This window comes from Apis mellifera, linkage group LG8 (assembly GCF_003254395.2).
Source record: "Apis mellifera strain DH4 linkage group LG8, Amel_HAv3.1, whole genome shotgun sequence".
NCBI classification, from domain to species: Eukaryota; Metazoa; Arthropoda; class Insecta; order Hymenoptera; family Apidae; genus Apis; species Apis mellifera.
The window spans coordinates 3,269,660-3,287,083 of NC_037645.1; the positions used below are offsets into that span (position 1 = coordinate 3,269,660).

General features: G+C 39.8%; 1 protein-coding gene across 2 annotated transcripts in view; it reads left to right on the forward strand.

Annotated features, from left to right (window-relative positions):
• Positions 1–366: 366 nt before the first annotated feature.
• Positions 367–17,424, forward strand: part of LOC100578051 — a 42,839-nt gene continuing 25,781 nt past the window's right edge. The window contains exons 1-2 of one of the 2 annotated variants that reach the window (XM_006559597.3): positions 367–789; positions 7,251–7,612. In XM_006559597.3, coding sequence (XP_006559660.2) covers positions 7,300–7,612 — 313 coding nt within the window. In that variant the 5' untranslated portion in view covers positions 367–789; positions 7,251–7,299. Of the gene's footprint in view, positions 790–7,241; positions 7,613–17,424 lie in introns of both variants that reach the window. The other variant, XM_003249489.4, reaches the window with a different exon arrangement.

The following is a 17,424-nucleotide window of genomic DNA, read 5'->3' on the forward strand; positions in this document are numbered from 1 at the left end:
GTACAATACATCGCAGCACGATATCCTAACCTATTACGATTCAACCCGAACTATGCACCATACCGAGAGGAAAATCGATTAGAAGAATATCCTCGAAGGTTCACCGTTTTGCTTAGCGGGAAATCTGGCGCGGAACCGGAAGCAGAAATCAACGTAGGAAAAAGAAAAAGGCTGAAAGGCAGGAGCAACGTTCATAGAAAGGGAGACTCGACACTCGACGAAGGAGATATCCTCGTGAGTCGGTGTGTGCCCCCGAGTCTGCGCGATACAGTTTATTTGAAGCCGAGTTGAGGGTGGGGGTAACGGTCGGTCGTTCGTTGGCGCGTCCTCGCGGATCGCGGTTGAGCTTTAGTCGCACGATCTCGTCCGCTAGCGTCGGGCTGTTCTGACGTCGAGTCTCGAAGCGTCTCGAATCGATCGATGGATCGATCGCGCTATCGCGTCCCTCCTCCTGCCGCCCGATACTTCGAGAAGTCGACCGATCGTGTTCAGTCTATCGTTGATCGTTGATCGATTAGTTCTGATCGTTTTCCCGGTTCGTGTGGCGGAACAGAGGATTGTCGTCGGTGATAGAGAGAATCCGGGTGAAAGTTTTTCATCAAAACATAGTTTCGTCCTCTCTCTCGTGCGTGGTCATGCTCTTGCTAACCGTAGCGAGTTGTATGGTGCAGGTGAACCGCATGCGTGATAGGATCCGCGCATCCGTTCGATTCCGTGGCTCTTAAGAGGTTATACACACGTCTTACGGGATTTTTGAGATTCTACCTATTGGGAAGGAGGCTGAGAAAGGTGGGTGCAAAGATACAGGACATTTCTTTTTCTTATTTAGTCTTTCGTTTCTTCCCTCATCCCTCTTTTTTCCTTTTTTTTTTGTTCGATTTATTCGATAATCGTTTGATTGGTGCATGAAGTGGCTACCGAAGTGTGTTATTGGAACGTTCGATGAAAACGAGATGGGATAGATGGTATTTGGCATCCGTCTCGATAAATCGAGGAAACAATCGATCGATGTGTTGTTTCGCAATTCGTATCAAAGGATTATTTTGCCGTGCTAAGCAATCTCGAATATGATATTGGCTCAAGAGGGATGTACTTGGTAAACATGAGCTACATAAAATGTTGACCGTGGGCAAATTGGTGTTATTCTTGTGGTCGTGAGAGCGTTTATGCGAATGGCGGGAGTAAGGAAATTGGAATCGAAGGAATTGTGTTGTGTAACTAGGTGAGGAAATATTGCTTGTGATCATTGGATAGAGTTTAGAGATTTGATAAAAAGATTGGTGTTGGAAAAAAAAACATTTGTGATACTTTCAGTTGAATGGAATCTTTATAATTGAAAGTAAAAGTCTCACGTGACTAATAATAAAAATAGTGTAAATTATTCTAAATTTATTTGCCACTCTTTCACAAGAATTTATTAATTGATAATATTAGTGACAAGTGACATATTACAGAATTTTTCTATTATTTCATTTTAATTGGATTCAGGTTTTTTTGTTACAAAATTAATATTTAGTTTTATTATGATAAAATGAAGAAACATATATATATATATAAAATATCATTTAACGTAAATAAAAACAATTTGAAATTTTCATTTCACATTTTGAAAAAAAATGTATAAAAGGTACAAGTTTAATCAGTGCAAATGAGAAAGATTATCGAAGGCATTCGCATTATGACGAGAATACTCTTTGAAAAAGAAAGAAAAAAAATATACTTACTCCGGTTGGCAAAAGAAAAGTAAACAAGCTGCTCTATGTGTATATTTATACGGCGGCAAAAATGTTGCACGACGGCTTTTAACTTCTCAACCAGCCAGAACGAGTTAACTCGTCTTTTATGAGAAACGCTTGCGCAGCGAAGTTTGCACTTTTATAAGGATAACACTTTATCAAAGCCTGTTGACGAGTTTATTTGGAATTTTCCAGGAGGTACGAGACGAGGTACGAGATACGATTTTTTGAAAAAAGATTGGCAGATTAAAAAAAAAAAAAAGAAATTTCGAATCGTTAATATTTCTTTTCGTTTTAATAATATTATGCAAATGAAGAATTGTTTAATCGTTGGCCTATTGGCTCCCTGAGAATGCTGCTCGTATGAATCACTCCATCTTGCAAGACCAATGGATTGAAAATTAATAGTTTCTTACATATAGTTGACTTTGTAGGCGATTTGTTCGTTTTACGAGTCGTTAGATTATTTATTATCTGAAATTGAGACGAGTATTTTTATTAATACTTACACTCTCACACACGTATGCATTGTGAAATAATATAGAAATGTATGAAAATTTATTCATTATGTTTGATAATTTTTTATTACACACACACACACACATATATATATATTTTTACAAATTTTTTTGTAAAAATTCTTAGAAAAATAATATACGTTTTTATATAATCATTCATTCAGAATGTGATTAAAGAAATTTCCTTTCCAAGAAGTAGAATATTTTATACGAACTCGGTAGTTTACAGATTTTTATCTATGCTAATCGCATTCTAATAACCTGAATTTTGACACGGAAAAGATTCATCGTATGCAACTCGTAGTAAATTTTAAAATCCATTCCTTCCTACTTACTTATTCTTAATACTGGAACAACCGACTAACGTGTAAAACTGTTGTCGAATATTTTGGAAATTCCTAGGGAATTTCTAGGGTATCCTAGCAATTTCACACCTGTTTCTTAAACTCAAACTCATCAATTTATTTTATTCAACGTATACTTACTTAAGAAAACGATCAAAATTTAACATTTAAAATATTATTTAACAATTTATTCGTTTTTTCTTTTCAAAATTGCTATCGATAAAATATACAAGAGAACGAAAAGCGGAGAAACGAAAAAACTGGTATCGAGATATCGAGCAAACAGGCGGTGGAATTGCGAAGGAAGGGACGGGTAAACGCGCTAAAAGGCCGCAATCACGCCGGTGGTTTCGTTCTCACGGAACTCCGTTGCACAATATCAAACGCATCGCGATCATAAATTCAGATGGTCCGTGGTGTCTAAAAATAACCGTGCAAACGTACGTACGTTTTTCTCTCTTTTCTCCCCTCCCTCTTCCTCTCTCCTTTCTCTCCTCTCTCGGCAGGCGCGCGAGCACACACTCGTTAATTACGAATCGCAAGAAAGTAAGACGATGCGGACCGACTTTCCTGCCGCTCTTAATTAAAATCAGCTCGGCCGTTCCGCGCGTGGAACCGCACGCAGACGCGTGCACCGAGTCGAATTACGTCAGGGGACACGGAGGAATATCCGCGAAGCATGGAGCGTTTCCAGGACGGCGTACGCCGTTAATGGATAAATTGCTAAATCTGGCACTTTCACTTGACTCGATCTATTATGCGCGGAGAACCTATTTTCCATCGCCGACCTCGTTCGTCGCTTATTTCGTAGCGGTATCATAACTCGTTGTAACTTTATCATTATATTTATCATCGTGTTATCATTATACATAAATTTTAATCTTTATTCACACGTTTAAATTCGAACGAGTTTGAAGAAACAATTTCTAGGGAACTCTAGATTACAACGATTCATTTTTCATTGGATTGTGATAGGTTAGGATTTATTAACATTTTTTTTTGTAAATTTTTTAAAAATTTATCCTAGTTTCATTGAGAAATGTTTCAATCGTTTCGATGAAATCTTTGGAGAAGGAGGAAGAGAGAGAGAGAATGTTTCTAGGGAACCCTAGAACGAAATTTTCCTTCCGCACCATTTCTTTCTAATTTCACTCGAAGCAACTTGCTCGTGGAATATATTATCAACGAAAAAGAGGACGTTACATCGTATGTAATAAAATTTCCAACTTGAAATTAGCAAACCACGAGCGTGACGCAATTTGTCAAAGGAAAGAGGCTACCGATCACGAGGCGAGGCATCGATCGTGAAAGTATTAATTACTTGGGTGTGTAATGAACGCCTTCCTATAATTAATTTGATTCGCGCTTCACGGCAATTTTAACCGGTGGCGCGGCTCGAGTCGACGATTACGCGTGTTACAGATGACAAACGCCTGTCGATTACACCGGTCCTACACCCGACACACACCAAAAAAGGAACACGTTCGAAAGTGAAATGGCGCGCTTCGTTCGAACGATCTCGTTCGAAGGAACGAAAGCGTTTCGAAAGTTCTGTTCTCTCGAGGACGAGTACAGCCTCCTCAGTTTCTTCGGAATCGGACAGAAATCGGACTGTTGTTTTGATCTCTGGCCAGAAATGTTAGAAAAATGGAAGAAATTTTTATATAAATCTTTAAAATTAAAATTCGAGGGATCAAGTTTTTTTTTTTTGAATTCGGGATAATGGATATTGAAGATTTTAGATCCTCGATGATTGAAATTAAATTTTAAATATTTATACCTCGAGATATTCGAGCTTAACTTAAATTATTGATATAACGAACGACAAGTTACATGTTGGATCTACGAGCTCGTGATATCGAACAAAGAGTCGCATAAATTGAATCTTGAAACATCTTGAAACAAAAGATGGAGTGTATGCGGGAGCCAAAGCTGTTGTTCCCGTGATGGAATACAAAACGTTTGACCGAACACGTTTCGCATATTGAACACCTAAACGTGCAGATCAAACTTTGCGAATCGATTAACGCGTCGAAAATTATACGATTCTATTTAAAGAAGCATACGTGATCCTCGTACTTTTATTTATAAAACAAAAAAAGAAAATTAATTGTATCGGATTACCTAGAATTTTTACTCACCAGGCAAATAATTTGCCATTATAAATTGGATATCCAATTATTGATATCAATAATCCATACGATAATAATATTATAAAATATTATAAAAATAACCAGATGTGATATTAACAATCGTTCCTTGCTATGAAAAAGATCAGAAGAAAAAGATGTATGGTATATATTTTTAAACGACGCCTGGAACATAGAATTCAATCCCCCCTCTCCCCATAAGATCTCTATCAACAGAGAAATCAACCTTTCTTTTCCTCGCTCGTCAAAAGCTTCCATCATCCGTTAATTGATCCAAATTAGGTTGAAATAATTACTTCGATCGAGCCAATTTAAATTCCCAAGGTAACTCTTCCTAACCCTCTCGATCATTCTTCCTCCGTAACCGCAAAAAAAAGTTCAAGTTTCTCCTAGGTGACTTGCACCTGTACCATTCTTCAGAGTTGGTTCGCTCGCGCGTTCGCAGCAACACCGCGCTCGCATCGCATACGAATGACAGGAATTAATATTCCAGCTGTGTGTAAGATATGATGTACAGAGGCCCATGGGCATTATCCATGGTTCCGGTCATGAATACGCATGAGCGAGCATTTTTTCCCCCCCTTCTTTTTCCTCCTCTTCTCTTCTCTTCTCTTTTTCCGTGAAAACCAGAGACAAACCTGCCACCAATCCTTTCGATTTTCCTTTCTCTCGAATTTATTCTCGCAATGTTTAATTTGGTTTAATTGCCTAATGAAAAGGAAAAATTGTCAGGAAGGATCGGTGTTTCATTTAATGGCGAAATATTTATTTATTTATTTTTGATTGATTGTTATATTTAAATTGAGAATGAATATTGAACATGTTAAGAAGCGATAATAAGAAAGTTAAAATTTTCTGTGTATTTTTATTTATTTATTCTTTTTTTTTTTTTTAAGGAAAATGAAATAATTAACACTTTTATCCATAATGAAGATATTATGGATAATTTAAAAGATAATATACGAATGTATCGTGAAATAATTTTGAAAATGGATTGTTCTCGAATCCTCGACCGATTAAAAACGCATCTTTCCATAAGTTGCGCTCGCGTCAAGCCACCGGTAAAGCATATTACGCGACGAGCATCAAATAACAAGTAACAAGAAGTATGGGGGTTGATTTATAACAGTATGATTTAAACTGACACGGCAAATTATCGAGTCGTCAAACGCAAAAATCCCATTTGTTATGACCGAGTGCTAACTAGGCAATTTATACGTTTTTCCTTTTCTTTTTTTTTCACGATCCAAAGAAACAACGCGAATTGTCATCAGGTTTTTGTCAACCTTGTAATTATGTTTGCGGATAAATTGAGCTGTTAATGTCTACGAAAATTTTGTAAGAGGAATTATGTCATTTTCATTTTTTAATATATACATCCATAATGTATATATTAATAAAATTCTTCAATAATAATTTTGTTACCACAATTTACTAGAAGTTCCTAGAAAGCATTTCATTCGATTTCACAAACAGGTGAAATATATTGTATTTGGAGAAAAAGGAAATTAAAATTGGCCAACTATGTATGATTATAGTTGTGAATTTAAGGCACGTTTATAATACGATACATCAATTTTGTGGAAGAAGATTGTTCGAACTAGATCGAAAACCTAACCTAAAAATTTTTCCAGGCCTTCGTTCTTGCGTAAGAGAAAATTGAAAATTTCTTAATATAGAAGGAAAGTTATTTATACGAATTTGAGGTTAAGATTACAGAAAATTGGAAAAGTTTAATAAGGCGATTCTAGATCGAAAATCTAGACTTCCATTACTTTAATATATATCGGTAAGAAATTGAAATTCTCAATATAGAAGAATAGTTATTTATATTTTTATACGAATTTGAGATTAAGGTTGAAGGAAAATCGAAACAATTTCCTTTAATTTCAGGTTAGAAACAGATTACAAACTGACTTATTTAGTCATTTTAGAAAAAGCTTTCAAACAATTTCTAAAGACAGAAAAACTGCATCGTCCGTCCAATAATCCGATTAAAAATCTCTCCCTATCAATCCTTTATCCTAATCACTTACGACTAATTCTCCGTTCTAATTTGTCTCGCGTCAAACGAGAGCGATCCGCAAGAATTTATCCTTAACTGATTGCTTGAACTCAACAGACTAGATTCCATTTATTTTTCCTTCTTCTTGCTTTCTTTTCTCTCCACTCTCTCCACTGTCTCCTCGTCTGAAAGACAAACACCGGTGGCGACACAGCGGTACGCCACCAGAGATAATCATCGTCATAAATTCATCATCATCATCACCACCATCACCATCATCGTCAAGCCGGCCCCAAGAGCATAATCACTCGTTAGCCGAGGCACACTTCGCTGCGGGCGAATCACTGTCAAGGCTGCCACGCTTCGTGGAATAACGAATTCCATCTGGATGCTCTTCCAACTTTGCTTTCCCTTATCTCCGTTTCATCGTCATTGTTTGCCCCTCATCGAAGCCGAATTAAAATTTGACGCGCTATTTCTGTTCGCAGAGGAACAACAGGAAGGCTCCCCTGTGGCGGAACCCTGGATGAAATCGCGTGGAAAACGATGTCGTCGAGCGGTGAATTTTCGACGCTGTCGAGCGGCGAGGCGACCGGAACCGGAGACGACTCGTTGCCCAGCTCTCGGGAGGCGACCGCGGAGGCTGCGGGCTCGGGCGCCGGTTTCATGCCGCTGCGCGAGTTCCTCGACAGATTCTCGTTACCTAGGGTGGTGAGGGTGGAGGGTGCCGGTGGAAGGCCGATATTGTTGTACAAACAACAGCAGAGATCGCTGAGAGTCACGGCTACGCTGCTCATGCATCGCTACCGGCACGACGTGAAGGTTGGACCCGAGATTGTGATTCCAGAGGGATATCCTGGTGAGTGGAATTTAGTGATGTATATATTTTTCTTATAATTTATATTCGATTGAGATACACTTTTCAATTCGAGGATTCGATTTGAATTTCAATAATGGAAATTTTGGAAAGCATCGGGCTTCTTGTTTTCGCCGCCAGGTGGCTCGCCAATCCTCGTTTCTCGCAAGCACTCTTATACCCAATCCACTATATATATATATATATATAGTGAAAAATTCTTATCGATAAATAAATAAAACTCTCCAACTTCGTTTACATCGCCGCGTCCTGTTCAATTATATCGTATCTCGCGTCCATCACGCGATTAAAATACAATCGACGATATTGGATATTGGAACTCGTTCAGGACCAGATTCCATTATTATCAGATACGAAACGATTTCGATAGAGAAACCCGCGAATAATAGACAACGGCGGCATTTCCAAACCCGTTTCGGAACGACATTTTCTCCTCCGATAAATCAAGTCAAGGAGAACCGTCGAAATGGCCGTGGAAAAAAGAGGGGGGGCCGCGATATCCGGCCAGAAAATTCATTAAACCGGTGGCGCTTAATGGAGAACGGGAGATATCCCCGTGGAATCGTGCCCCGATATATCGATCACGTCGGCCGTGCGCGATGATCGATCGTGCGCGCGAGTCGCTATCGTGGAATTCGATCTGAGCGTGGATTAAAGCTAGCCGGCTTGCGCAAGATCGAGGCCAGGGAATGTGGCCGATTAATAAACGGCCCCTTTGATCGATGGAAACGTTTACATTCCCATCTCGCTCCTTTTTAACCAGTTTTATCCCTGCGAAAACAAGATGATAGAAAGATGCTGTTTTCTTTCATTCGCGAATGTCTTAATTTATTCCACTAGCTAGAGAATTGTTCTATGGAAACTCTGTTGAATAAATCTCGATGTGTTCTTTCGTTCGAGAATCAAAATTTCATCGCACGTCACACCAAGATCGGTTGCAACATTCCCCAGATTTCCTGTGCACGACGATGCACAAGAAGGCGCATTTGTTTGCTTATTTACCTGCAGCCGGGTGTGTACATGTGTAATCAGGTTGTAGTAGGCACGGTGGTGATTTAACCGAGAAGGCCAGAGAAAGAAAGTAACGGACGGTTTGTAGGTGGCGGTAGGTCTCGACAATGGGAGCCGAGGGTTCGATTCGTGCCGTGCTCGAGCCTGACCAAGCGTTTCCTTCCTTCCGTCCTTTTAGTTTCGTTTGGCGAATTATCGATTCCTGAATCGGTGTCAGCTTGACGGTGACGAGCCGCCACGTTTCTAATAAATTGTCAATTATCCCAAGATTATCCGTCAGATCTTATCTTACATCGTGATTGGACATGACGTATCCCTTGAATCGTAAAAATTACAGCGTGGAATAATCTGTTAAAAAGATCCAGACATCCACGACACGCGATGTAAATCGTATTTATTAACGATGAAAAGAAATACGAAAGTAACGATGGTTCGTTGATCGTGCTCGAGGGTCGTTCGTACCCTTCCCTCGACCGAGTCGAAACGCGTGCACAACGATACGGAATCAAATCGTTGTTTAATTTCACATCTGAATACAAATTCCGATAATATTAACGAAACGATTGGAATCTCCTTCGACGAACGTATCTCGAACAATTGGTTTTGATTATTCAAGAGGTCACAGTGGAGGTGGTCAGTGACATACGGCCGCGTGTGTAACGGCCTCGTATTAGCATAACGGCCGACCGATACTTTTCCAACGAAAACGCGCGAATTACGTATGCACGGCGTGGGTCGAAAATCACGGTTGATGCCGTGATTCCGCCGCAACAGTTTCGTTGGAACGGCCGTCTCTCCTCTTCCTGCCTCTGTCTCTCTCCTTATCAAGGCTCCAAGACTGGTTCGATTCTCTATTTAACATTTTATCCAACATTTCCTCGGATGCAAATTCGAAATCGACGATATCTGAAAATGACATCACACGTGGCGTAATTGTGAATGATTCCTCGAGAAATAATAAAAATATTTTTGAAAAATATTGGGAAAAAAAATAAATGAAACACTTTGATTGAAATTCTACTCTTTCTTCCTCCTCCCTTCTCTGCTACTTTTATCAACTCTCCAAGTCCTCCACCCACGCTTCCATCAGGAACTTATGCAAACTAGACGCGTAATGATCGCATCTCCGTTCACAATGGGTCGCTAACGAAGCCTCGACTCGGTCTAATCTCGACACCGTGTTACAATCGTCGCCCTTCCCCTCCTTCTTTTCACCCCCTCGTCGCGTGCTCCGAATCTCTGCAACGGATTTCCTCCTCGAATCCACTACGGGATCGATACACACTTTGAGGATTTAATTACGGGTCTATTGGACATCGGAGAGGAGGATTTAATTACGAGCCTGACTCTAACTCTGAAGCGAAATAATTCTGGAGAAGAGGAAGTGGTATATAAATAGCGAAGAGATTAGATAAATTGTATCATCCGTTTCGTAATCTGAAAATGATTGATCAATGATTTTATGATTCGTTGGGGAAGATAAGACAGGAATGATGTTGAAAAATTTTGGAGGGAAAAATATAGGAAGATTTGATTTAAAAATTAAACGACAAGAAATTGGCAATTTTTGAAAGAATCTTAATATAAAGGAAAAGGGAAGAAGGTTGTCGAGATGTTAAAAGATCCTCTGTCTTCTTTTTTTCATTTTTATGGATAAATATGTAACGCAACACACGCAAGCAAAGAGCAAATTAATGTCTATTAACTAATCGAAATAAAAGAATGTAAGTGTAGCTTTTAGAGAGAAAAGAAAAAAATTCCAAGCGTGAATTTTTGTTTTAGCATTTATAACGAGGATCGTTACTCTAATCTGACGCTTAGAAAACGAGCGTACGATGAGAAACTTGATTGAAAAACATTTGCATAATAATTTAAAATATAACCGCCGATAAATTTGTGACTGTTAATAGAGAAGGAACGCGTTTTGAGTAAAAAGGATTTAATGTAAATGAGATATAATGTAATTCTGCTGTTTCTAGTGTTATCTTCTTATAATCATTGAGAATGATACTTTTTATTAATAACATGTTTAAAACTTTTCCAAACCATGATTTGTATTTATTGTAACCAATTCACTTTATCATTATTGACAACACTCTTTAAATCATACCCCATATAAATTATATTTAATCTCAATTTTTAACAGTTTCCTCAAACCATTATTTCTATCCTAAAGTTCCATCTAAATCACATCCAATAATATCTGGCTGAAAACTTCAATTCAAACCATGATTTATATATATTGTAATCAATTTACTTTATCGACAATATTCTTTAAATCATACCTCATATAAATTATATTTAATCTCAATTTTTAGTTTCCTCAAACCATTACCTACACTATCCTCTATATCACATCAAATAATATCTGGAAACTTCAATTTCACTTTTTAAACGCTTCCACTTCTACACAACAAAGTTGAAGCCATCATTTTATAGTCCCTTCAAAGCCCTCTCCCAAGATCCGATATCCTTCACCACTTCTCTCTCTGGAAAATTGTGCTGGAACACAAGAAACACGTCGCTTTAACACCTCTCTCTGAAACGTCTCGAAACCACGACCTACCTACTCCCAAAGTTCAACAGCCGGGAATACAAGGAATTCCACGGCGGGCACGGATACTTGGAAGAAGAGATCGAGCTATCCTTCCTTCCTTCCTCCTCCCCTCTCCTCCTCCTCCTCCTTCGAGAGAACGCAACCCCCGGAGGGCAGAATTCGATTGCAAAGAGTCAACCAGGTGTAGACTCCGTCCGGCGGACTGGAATAAACATATTTCCAGTCGATCGTCGGCCGTGCATCGGCCCATAAATAAAACAAGAAATTCCACGACCATTGGTCCGCCATAAATCCCCCGTCCACGGCTCGTTCTCGATGCCTCTTGGAGGAACCACCTTTCGTGCCCACTTTCTTCCCTTCTTCCCCGGTCGTAAAACGTTGCCCGGGGGGCAATTCCCTGCCCTTCCCTCCCTTGACTCTGCGTCGTTGGGCAGAGGCCGACTTTCGATTTCGCGGCTCCCTTCGCGTTTTCCGAGGGATTTATGCAAATCCAGGGGCGGCGGGGATATCTGCCTGACTGCGAAATCGCCGATACTGCGCGTTCCTGGTTGTAAATCAACCGGGTGGTTATGGGGGGGAATACGCGGCGCCCACTTCCGCCCGACAACAATCCAGGGTGCTTCCAACCTTTCTCTACGGGCATCCTACGCCATCTTTTCGATGGTGGAGGATTTCTGAAGGAAGATTTTTCTCAAAAATTCGAAGAGAATAGGGGGATTACTGGTATTGGAAGGTTAATGGAGAAGGGATTAGTTAATTGGAAAGAGTTAAAAAGTTGTTGGATAATTTCCAAGGGTTTGAGAAATTGAAAAATTGTCTGGCTACGCCCACAACTGGTTCGTTTTTCACAGAGGAAGATACGAATTTTTCCCGTCACGATCCTCTCTGGATCTGAGCAAAGCACTCCCACGGTGTTTCGCGAAGTCACGAGCGCGCTTTCACGCGATATCGCAACAGCCCCTATAAAGATAAGCCTTTCTTCCTTTCATCTCTCTCTTTCTCTACGCCCATAAACTTGGTTCTGGCCGCACCTGATAGACACGCTCCACTCCGACTGATAACAAAGAGGGGGGAAAATACCAAGTGAAATCCACGGATAAAGATCTCTTTTAGCTCTCTCAGCTGATTCAAAAAGTGAACGAATATATATATATACAATAGGAGTTAATGGCGCTAGTAGCAACATCTCGATGGAACTTAAATTACGATAAATTATGAAAAGATTATTAATTTTACGAACCGGAAAAAGTGAATAAATATAATTGGCCGACTTGTTTTTCCTTCTCGTCTCGATTATCCAATTGTCGCTCTTTTTTCCCCAACTCTGATCGCTTTAATTCAATCCCCGGGCATTTATATCCCCTGGATCATAACAGTGTGGTTCGTGCATCCAGCCACGAAAAAGCAAAAGGGAGGAGAAGGGAAGATTTTTCAACGGACGGGTAGAATATACTTAACCGGGATACGAGAGAGATTACAGTGCTTCCGTGAACACGTGTGTGCATGCGTTTCGAGTTTTCTAAATCAGACGTTGTTTCCTCCTCCTCTCAAACCGTGGAGGAGGAGAGTAGCAATCTGGAGGAAGGGTTAACGGGAAGGGACGAGCCACGAGAGATCCGTGCAACGCGTTCCAATTTCCTGGAGAACCCTTCCTCCTCCTCCTCCTCAGCTGTGAATACTGTGATATTAAATCGAGGGAATCGAGCGCCGCCTCGTTCCCTCTCGAGCTTAATCGCTCGGGGAAAGCATCGGTGAATTCATCCAATGCCAACGAGCACGTAGATTTATTACGGGATGGGGAATGTCTGTTATCGCTATTCTGTTATCATCGTTCCAGGGAAATACGCTTTAAACGAGGAGAGAGAGAGAGATACTGAGAGGTCTTCCAACGTTTCTACCAGGTAAATTCTTCTGGGAATCGTTGAGGGGAGGGGAGAGGTAAATAGGAAATAAGCTCCGTGCAAGTGTTGCGTGTAAGAGCACGTAAATAAACTCGTTTATTTTCATCTCTATTTATACTTTCTTTTCCTTATCAAATGTGTTGAATGTATTTAATTCGATATTCTTCAACTTCTTTTTATCAAAAGATTATCTTCTTAAAGTTAATGAGATAATATCTCAAATGATCGGTCCAGCATGGAAATGGCCACGTGATTCGAGATCGCGTGTTTCCCTCGAAAGTGGTTTTCCTGGAAAGAGAAACTATCGTCGTGTCGCGGAATGTCGCGTGAAGGATCCATTTTGAGGAAAGTGGAGGAGGAGCGCACGCTTTCCACGAAGGAGAGGGAGGAGGAGGAGGAAGTTGTTTTCGTGCCGAAATGAAGTGAAGAGAAATTTTATTACACGCGTATCTCTTATCTAATTGCAAGGATATGTGTTACATTACAAGGATTTTATTGAAAGATTGTTGAGAAAAGAAAGAAACAACAACAATATTTTTCAACTACATTCGTAGGCTATTCGCGGATCGTAATAATAAGAATAAGGATCGCGGTGAAAAATGGCGAGTTGGTTGGATTGAAAAGAAGCTTTTGTGCGTTGTTTCAAGGTTGTTGAAGCGGTTGAAAGAAACAAAACGTGCCGTTCACGGGGTTTTCTATTCCACGGTGTCCTGTAATTAGTACTCGTGCCCTCCGCCACGGAGAAAAGAGCCATTCAGAGATATATTACGCTTTGCATAAGCATGAATTTTAACCAGACGGAATATATTTCGGGACGGCGTCGCGTCGAAAGTAATTTTTCATCGAGCTTCTTACACTCACCGGTATTTAACGATAAGATACCGATTATTTTTTCTTTAGAATCCAAGAACGAGATTTCTTAAGAAGCAACGTGTAGCTCGATAATTCGTTCTAGTGATCCCTAGAAATTTCGCACGAGAAATTTAAAATCGAAGGGAAGGGGATTGAAATTGAAAGGTTGAGAAAAGGATATAAAGGTTGAGGAAAATAAAACGGAATGATTATTTTATAGAAACTCCAGTGTCTCTGCTTTCGAGCCTGTACACTGTAGAAACAACGTGTAGTTCGATAATTCATTCTAGTGATCCCTAGAAATTTCGCACGTGAAACCTAATAAAAATCGGAAACTCCTGTGTCTCTGCCTTCGAGCCTATACACCGCAAAAACAACGTATAACTCAATGATTCGTTCTAGTGATCCCTAGAAATTTCGCACGTAAAACCGAATAAAAATCGGAATCGAAATTTAAAATCCAAAGGAAGGGGATTGAAATTGAAAGGTTGAGGAGGACGAAAATAACTCCTATGTCTCTGCCTTCGAGCCTGTACAACGCAGAAATAACGTGTAGTTCGATAATTCGTTCTAGTGATCCCTAGAAATTTCGCACGAAATTTAAAATCAAAGGGAAGGAGATTGAAAGGTTGAGGAAAAATAAAACGGAACGATTATTTTATGGAAACTCCCGTGTCTCTGCCTTCGAGGCTAGACCGCAATTAACTCGTGATCGATGCTTCCCCCGTCCAGGTTGCCCCATTTGCATAAGTATGAATTTTAATCTTTAAAGGTTGGCATTTAAATGGGGAGAGACGGCTCGGTCGTAATATTGCGACCAACGAAAAACGTCTCCTCCTCGGGAGGAGGACGCAAAACGCAACGATATTAGGATCATTTTCTCGGACGCGAATTATCCCTCTTAATTATCTACCTTCTTCTTCTTCTTCTTCTTCTTCTTCTTCTTCTTCTTCTTCGAAAGAACGCGTGTCTTTCTCCCTTGCGCCTTCCTCTCTTCGTGTAACGTTTGAACTTATGGGTGCAGAGGGGAAAAATAAAAATAAAAAAAAAAGTGGCATTGAGAATATGAAAGGATCTCGCGGCTCGAGATGAAGGAACACAGGAATAGGAGGGGGGAAAGGTAAATTAATAAAGGCGATTTTTTTTCCAACGTAACCTTGAGCGAGATGGTAAAGGATGCGCGTTCATCAACTCGTCCTTTTCTTTCTTGCTTCTTCGTGATATGTTAACCTGCTGCTCTTGTTTAATATGTAAAATCAAACTATGCGAAGAGGATTGAAAATATTTTTCTTTGTTAACTTCGATAGGATCAGAATCCTTTATTATCCTATTAAAGAAATATTTAATTTAAAATCAAAAAGAATCAAATATATATATACATTTCACGATCTACCTTTTCACGATCGTCTCCAAATTCCAATTCGATCCCCTTCTCTTCCTTAGAGTCCTTACAGAAATTCATAGTACATCAACGATGCCTTCTGGACGCCTGGTGGAACGCCTGTCTAAAACTAACGAGTGATAAACAACGATAAATCCCTCCCACGTGCAAATCCACCTTCCATCCACCTTCCATTCTGCCCTGCCTCACCAAGGGGTAATTTCAATGATACCCCGGCGTAAAACCTGGCCGTTGATGCATAAATACCTATAAATATGACACGCCAGGGCCCGCGGTAACGTTGCATATTAAATTACATTCTTAAGCAGCCAGCTCGCGCCAGAGGAGCCCGCGCATCAAGTCGGCGCTGGGTCTGATTAAACGCAACCGTGATGTCATGCCAACATGTGATCCTTGCCACAAAGACTCGTGGAAAAACTCCTTCCTTTCCTCTCTTCCTTTCTCTTGCACAATTTTAGAATCTCGAATCTCATTCCATTTCGAGTCACTTAATCGTCACTCTTCTCGAAAATTTTCAAGGCATTTGATATTTATTGAAGCATGTACAAATCGAAGAAGGGGAGGATTATTGGGGAGGAAGGTTGGGCAACACTGGCACAGCGAAATGGAAAGTGAAGTGTCGAGTCGTCGTTCCTTGTTCCAAGGATGCCCACCACCATCACCGGAGGCTGGTGATGCTAATTATTCTAGTTCATGCGAGCAATTTGTCCAGCCTATATATTTAATAGGCCTGGGGCCCCTCGGGTATTTACATCTGCAGCGAATACCTCTCGGCCGAGTAATGTGGGACGTAGGGAATTAGCTCGTAGCCTTCGCTTCTGATTCTGATCTGAGGATTCGTAGAATTTGAAAAATCAGATTTTTCTCTCTCTCTTTCTTTTTCGTATAAGCAGAATGAGATCGAACGTTTCTCCAGCGAAGAGTATACGAAACTTTTGAAAAAGGATATTGAATTAAGGAGAATTGGAATTAATTCGTTGATAAAGTTCAATTTATATAAATCGTTTTTTTTTCTCTTCTCCAACGTGTTAATAAATTCGTATGAAATTTCAATTTCCAATCCGAGACCGGTTTAAAGGAAAAGGAAAAAAAGGGGAGGGGGGGGAAATTCTCGCTGCTATCATTTTTATCGGTCAACGATTAAGCTTAAGTGTTTCGGTAAATCGCTTTGAAACTCGAAAACACGCGGTTCGACAATAAATATCAGTCTGCTGTCAGTTATGGGGAGGAGGAGGAGGAGGGGGGTCGTTTATTTTATCAGGTAATTCACGGCGAGAGTAAGTATTTTAATTGATATCCATGAGAAATATAATAAGCTCGAGAATGCGTTCTCGTGCGAAACGTGTTTGAAAAGAGGAGGGATATAAACGGGGTATCGATTATCCTAAATAATGGACGGGGCGAGATTTTTTTTCTTTCCTTTTTCCTTTTCCCTTTTTTTTTTTTCTCTTCTTCGAAGGTTGTCGAGATTATAACACGTACACGGTGCGAAAAAATCTCGAGAGATGAAAATTATTCGGATGGCAATTATATATTTATTACAAAAGGGGGGTTTAAAGTGAGTAATTTAATAATTTATCGCGTGAAATATATTTAAACGTCTCCATTACCCGTTGTAGTAATAACAGGTAAAAGATATTACTTTTTAAAAGGAAAGAAAAAAAAAAAATTTATACGCACGATTTGCACGCGCCTCTTGCATAAAAAATCATCAAAATTTTTCTCATGTTGCTAATAAGTAACAAGTAATTTTCGTAATAAAACTAATTGCAATTCTAATATCTTAATTGCGAAACGCCCGTTGTAAAATGTCATCATAAGATTATCAATAAATTCTCCCATTCTACAAGTTTTATACAAGTTAATAACGTATAATGAAACGTAAATTAACAATCTTTATGCGTTAAAAATCAAATGAAGTTTACAAATCGACTTGGCCACGCCAATTAAATCTCTCTCTCTCTCTCTCAGTTATCAATAACGCGCGCAAAAATATTCCTTCCTTGCAATTGATATCTCTCTGCGTGAAAACTCGCGCCCGACAGATGGCGCCACCTCCCTCGATTCGCCT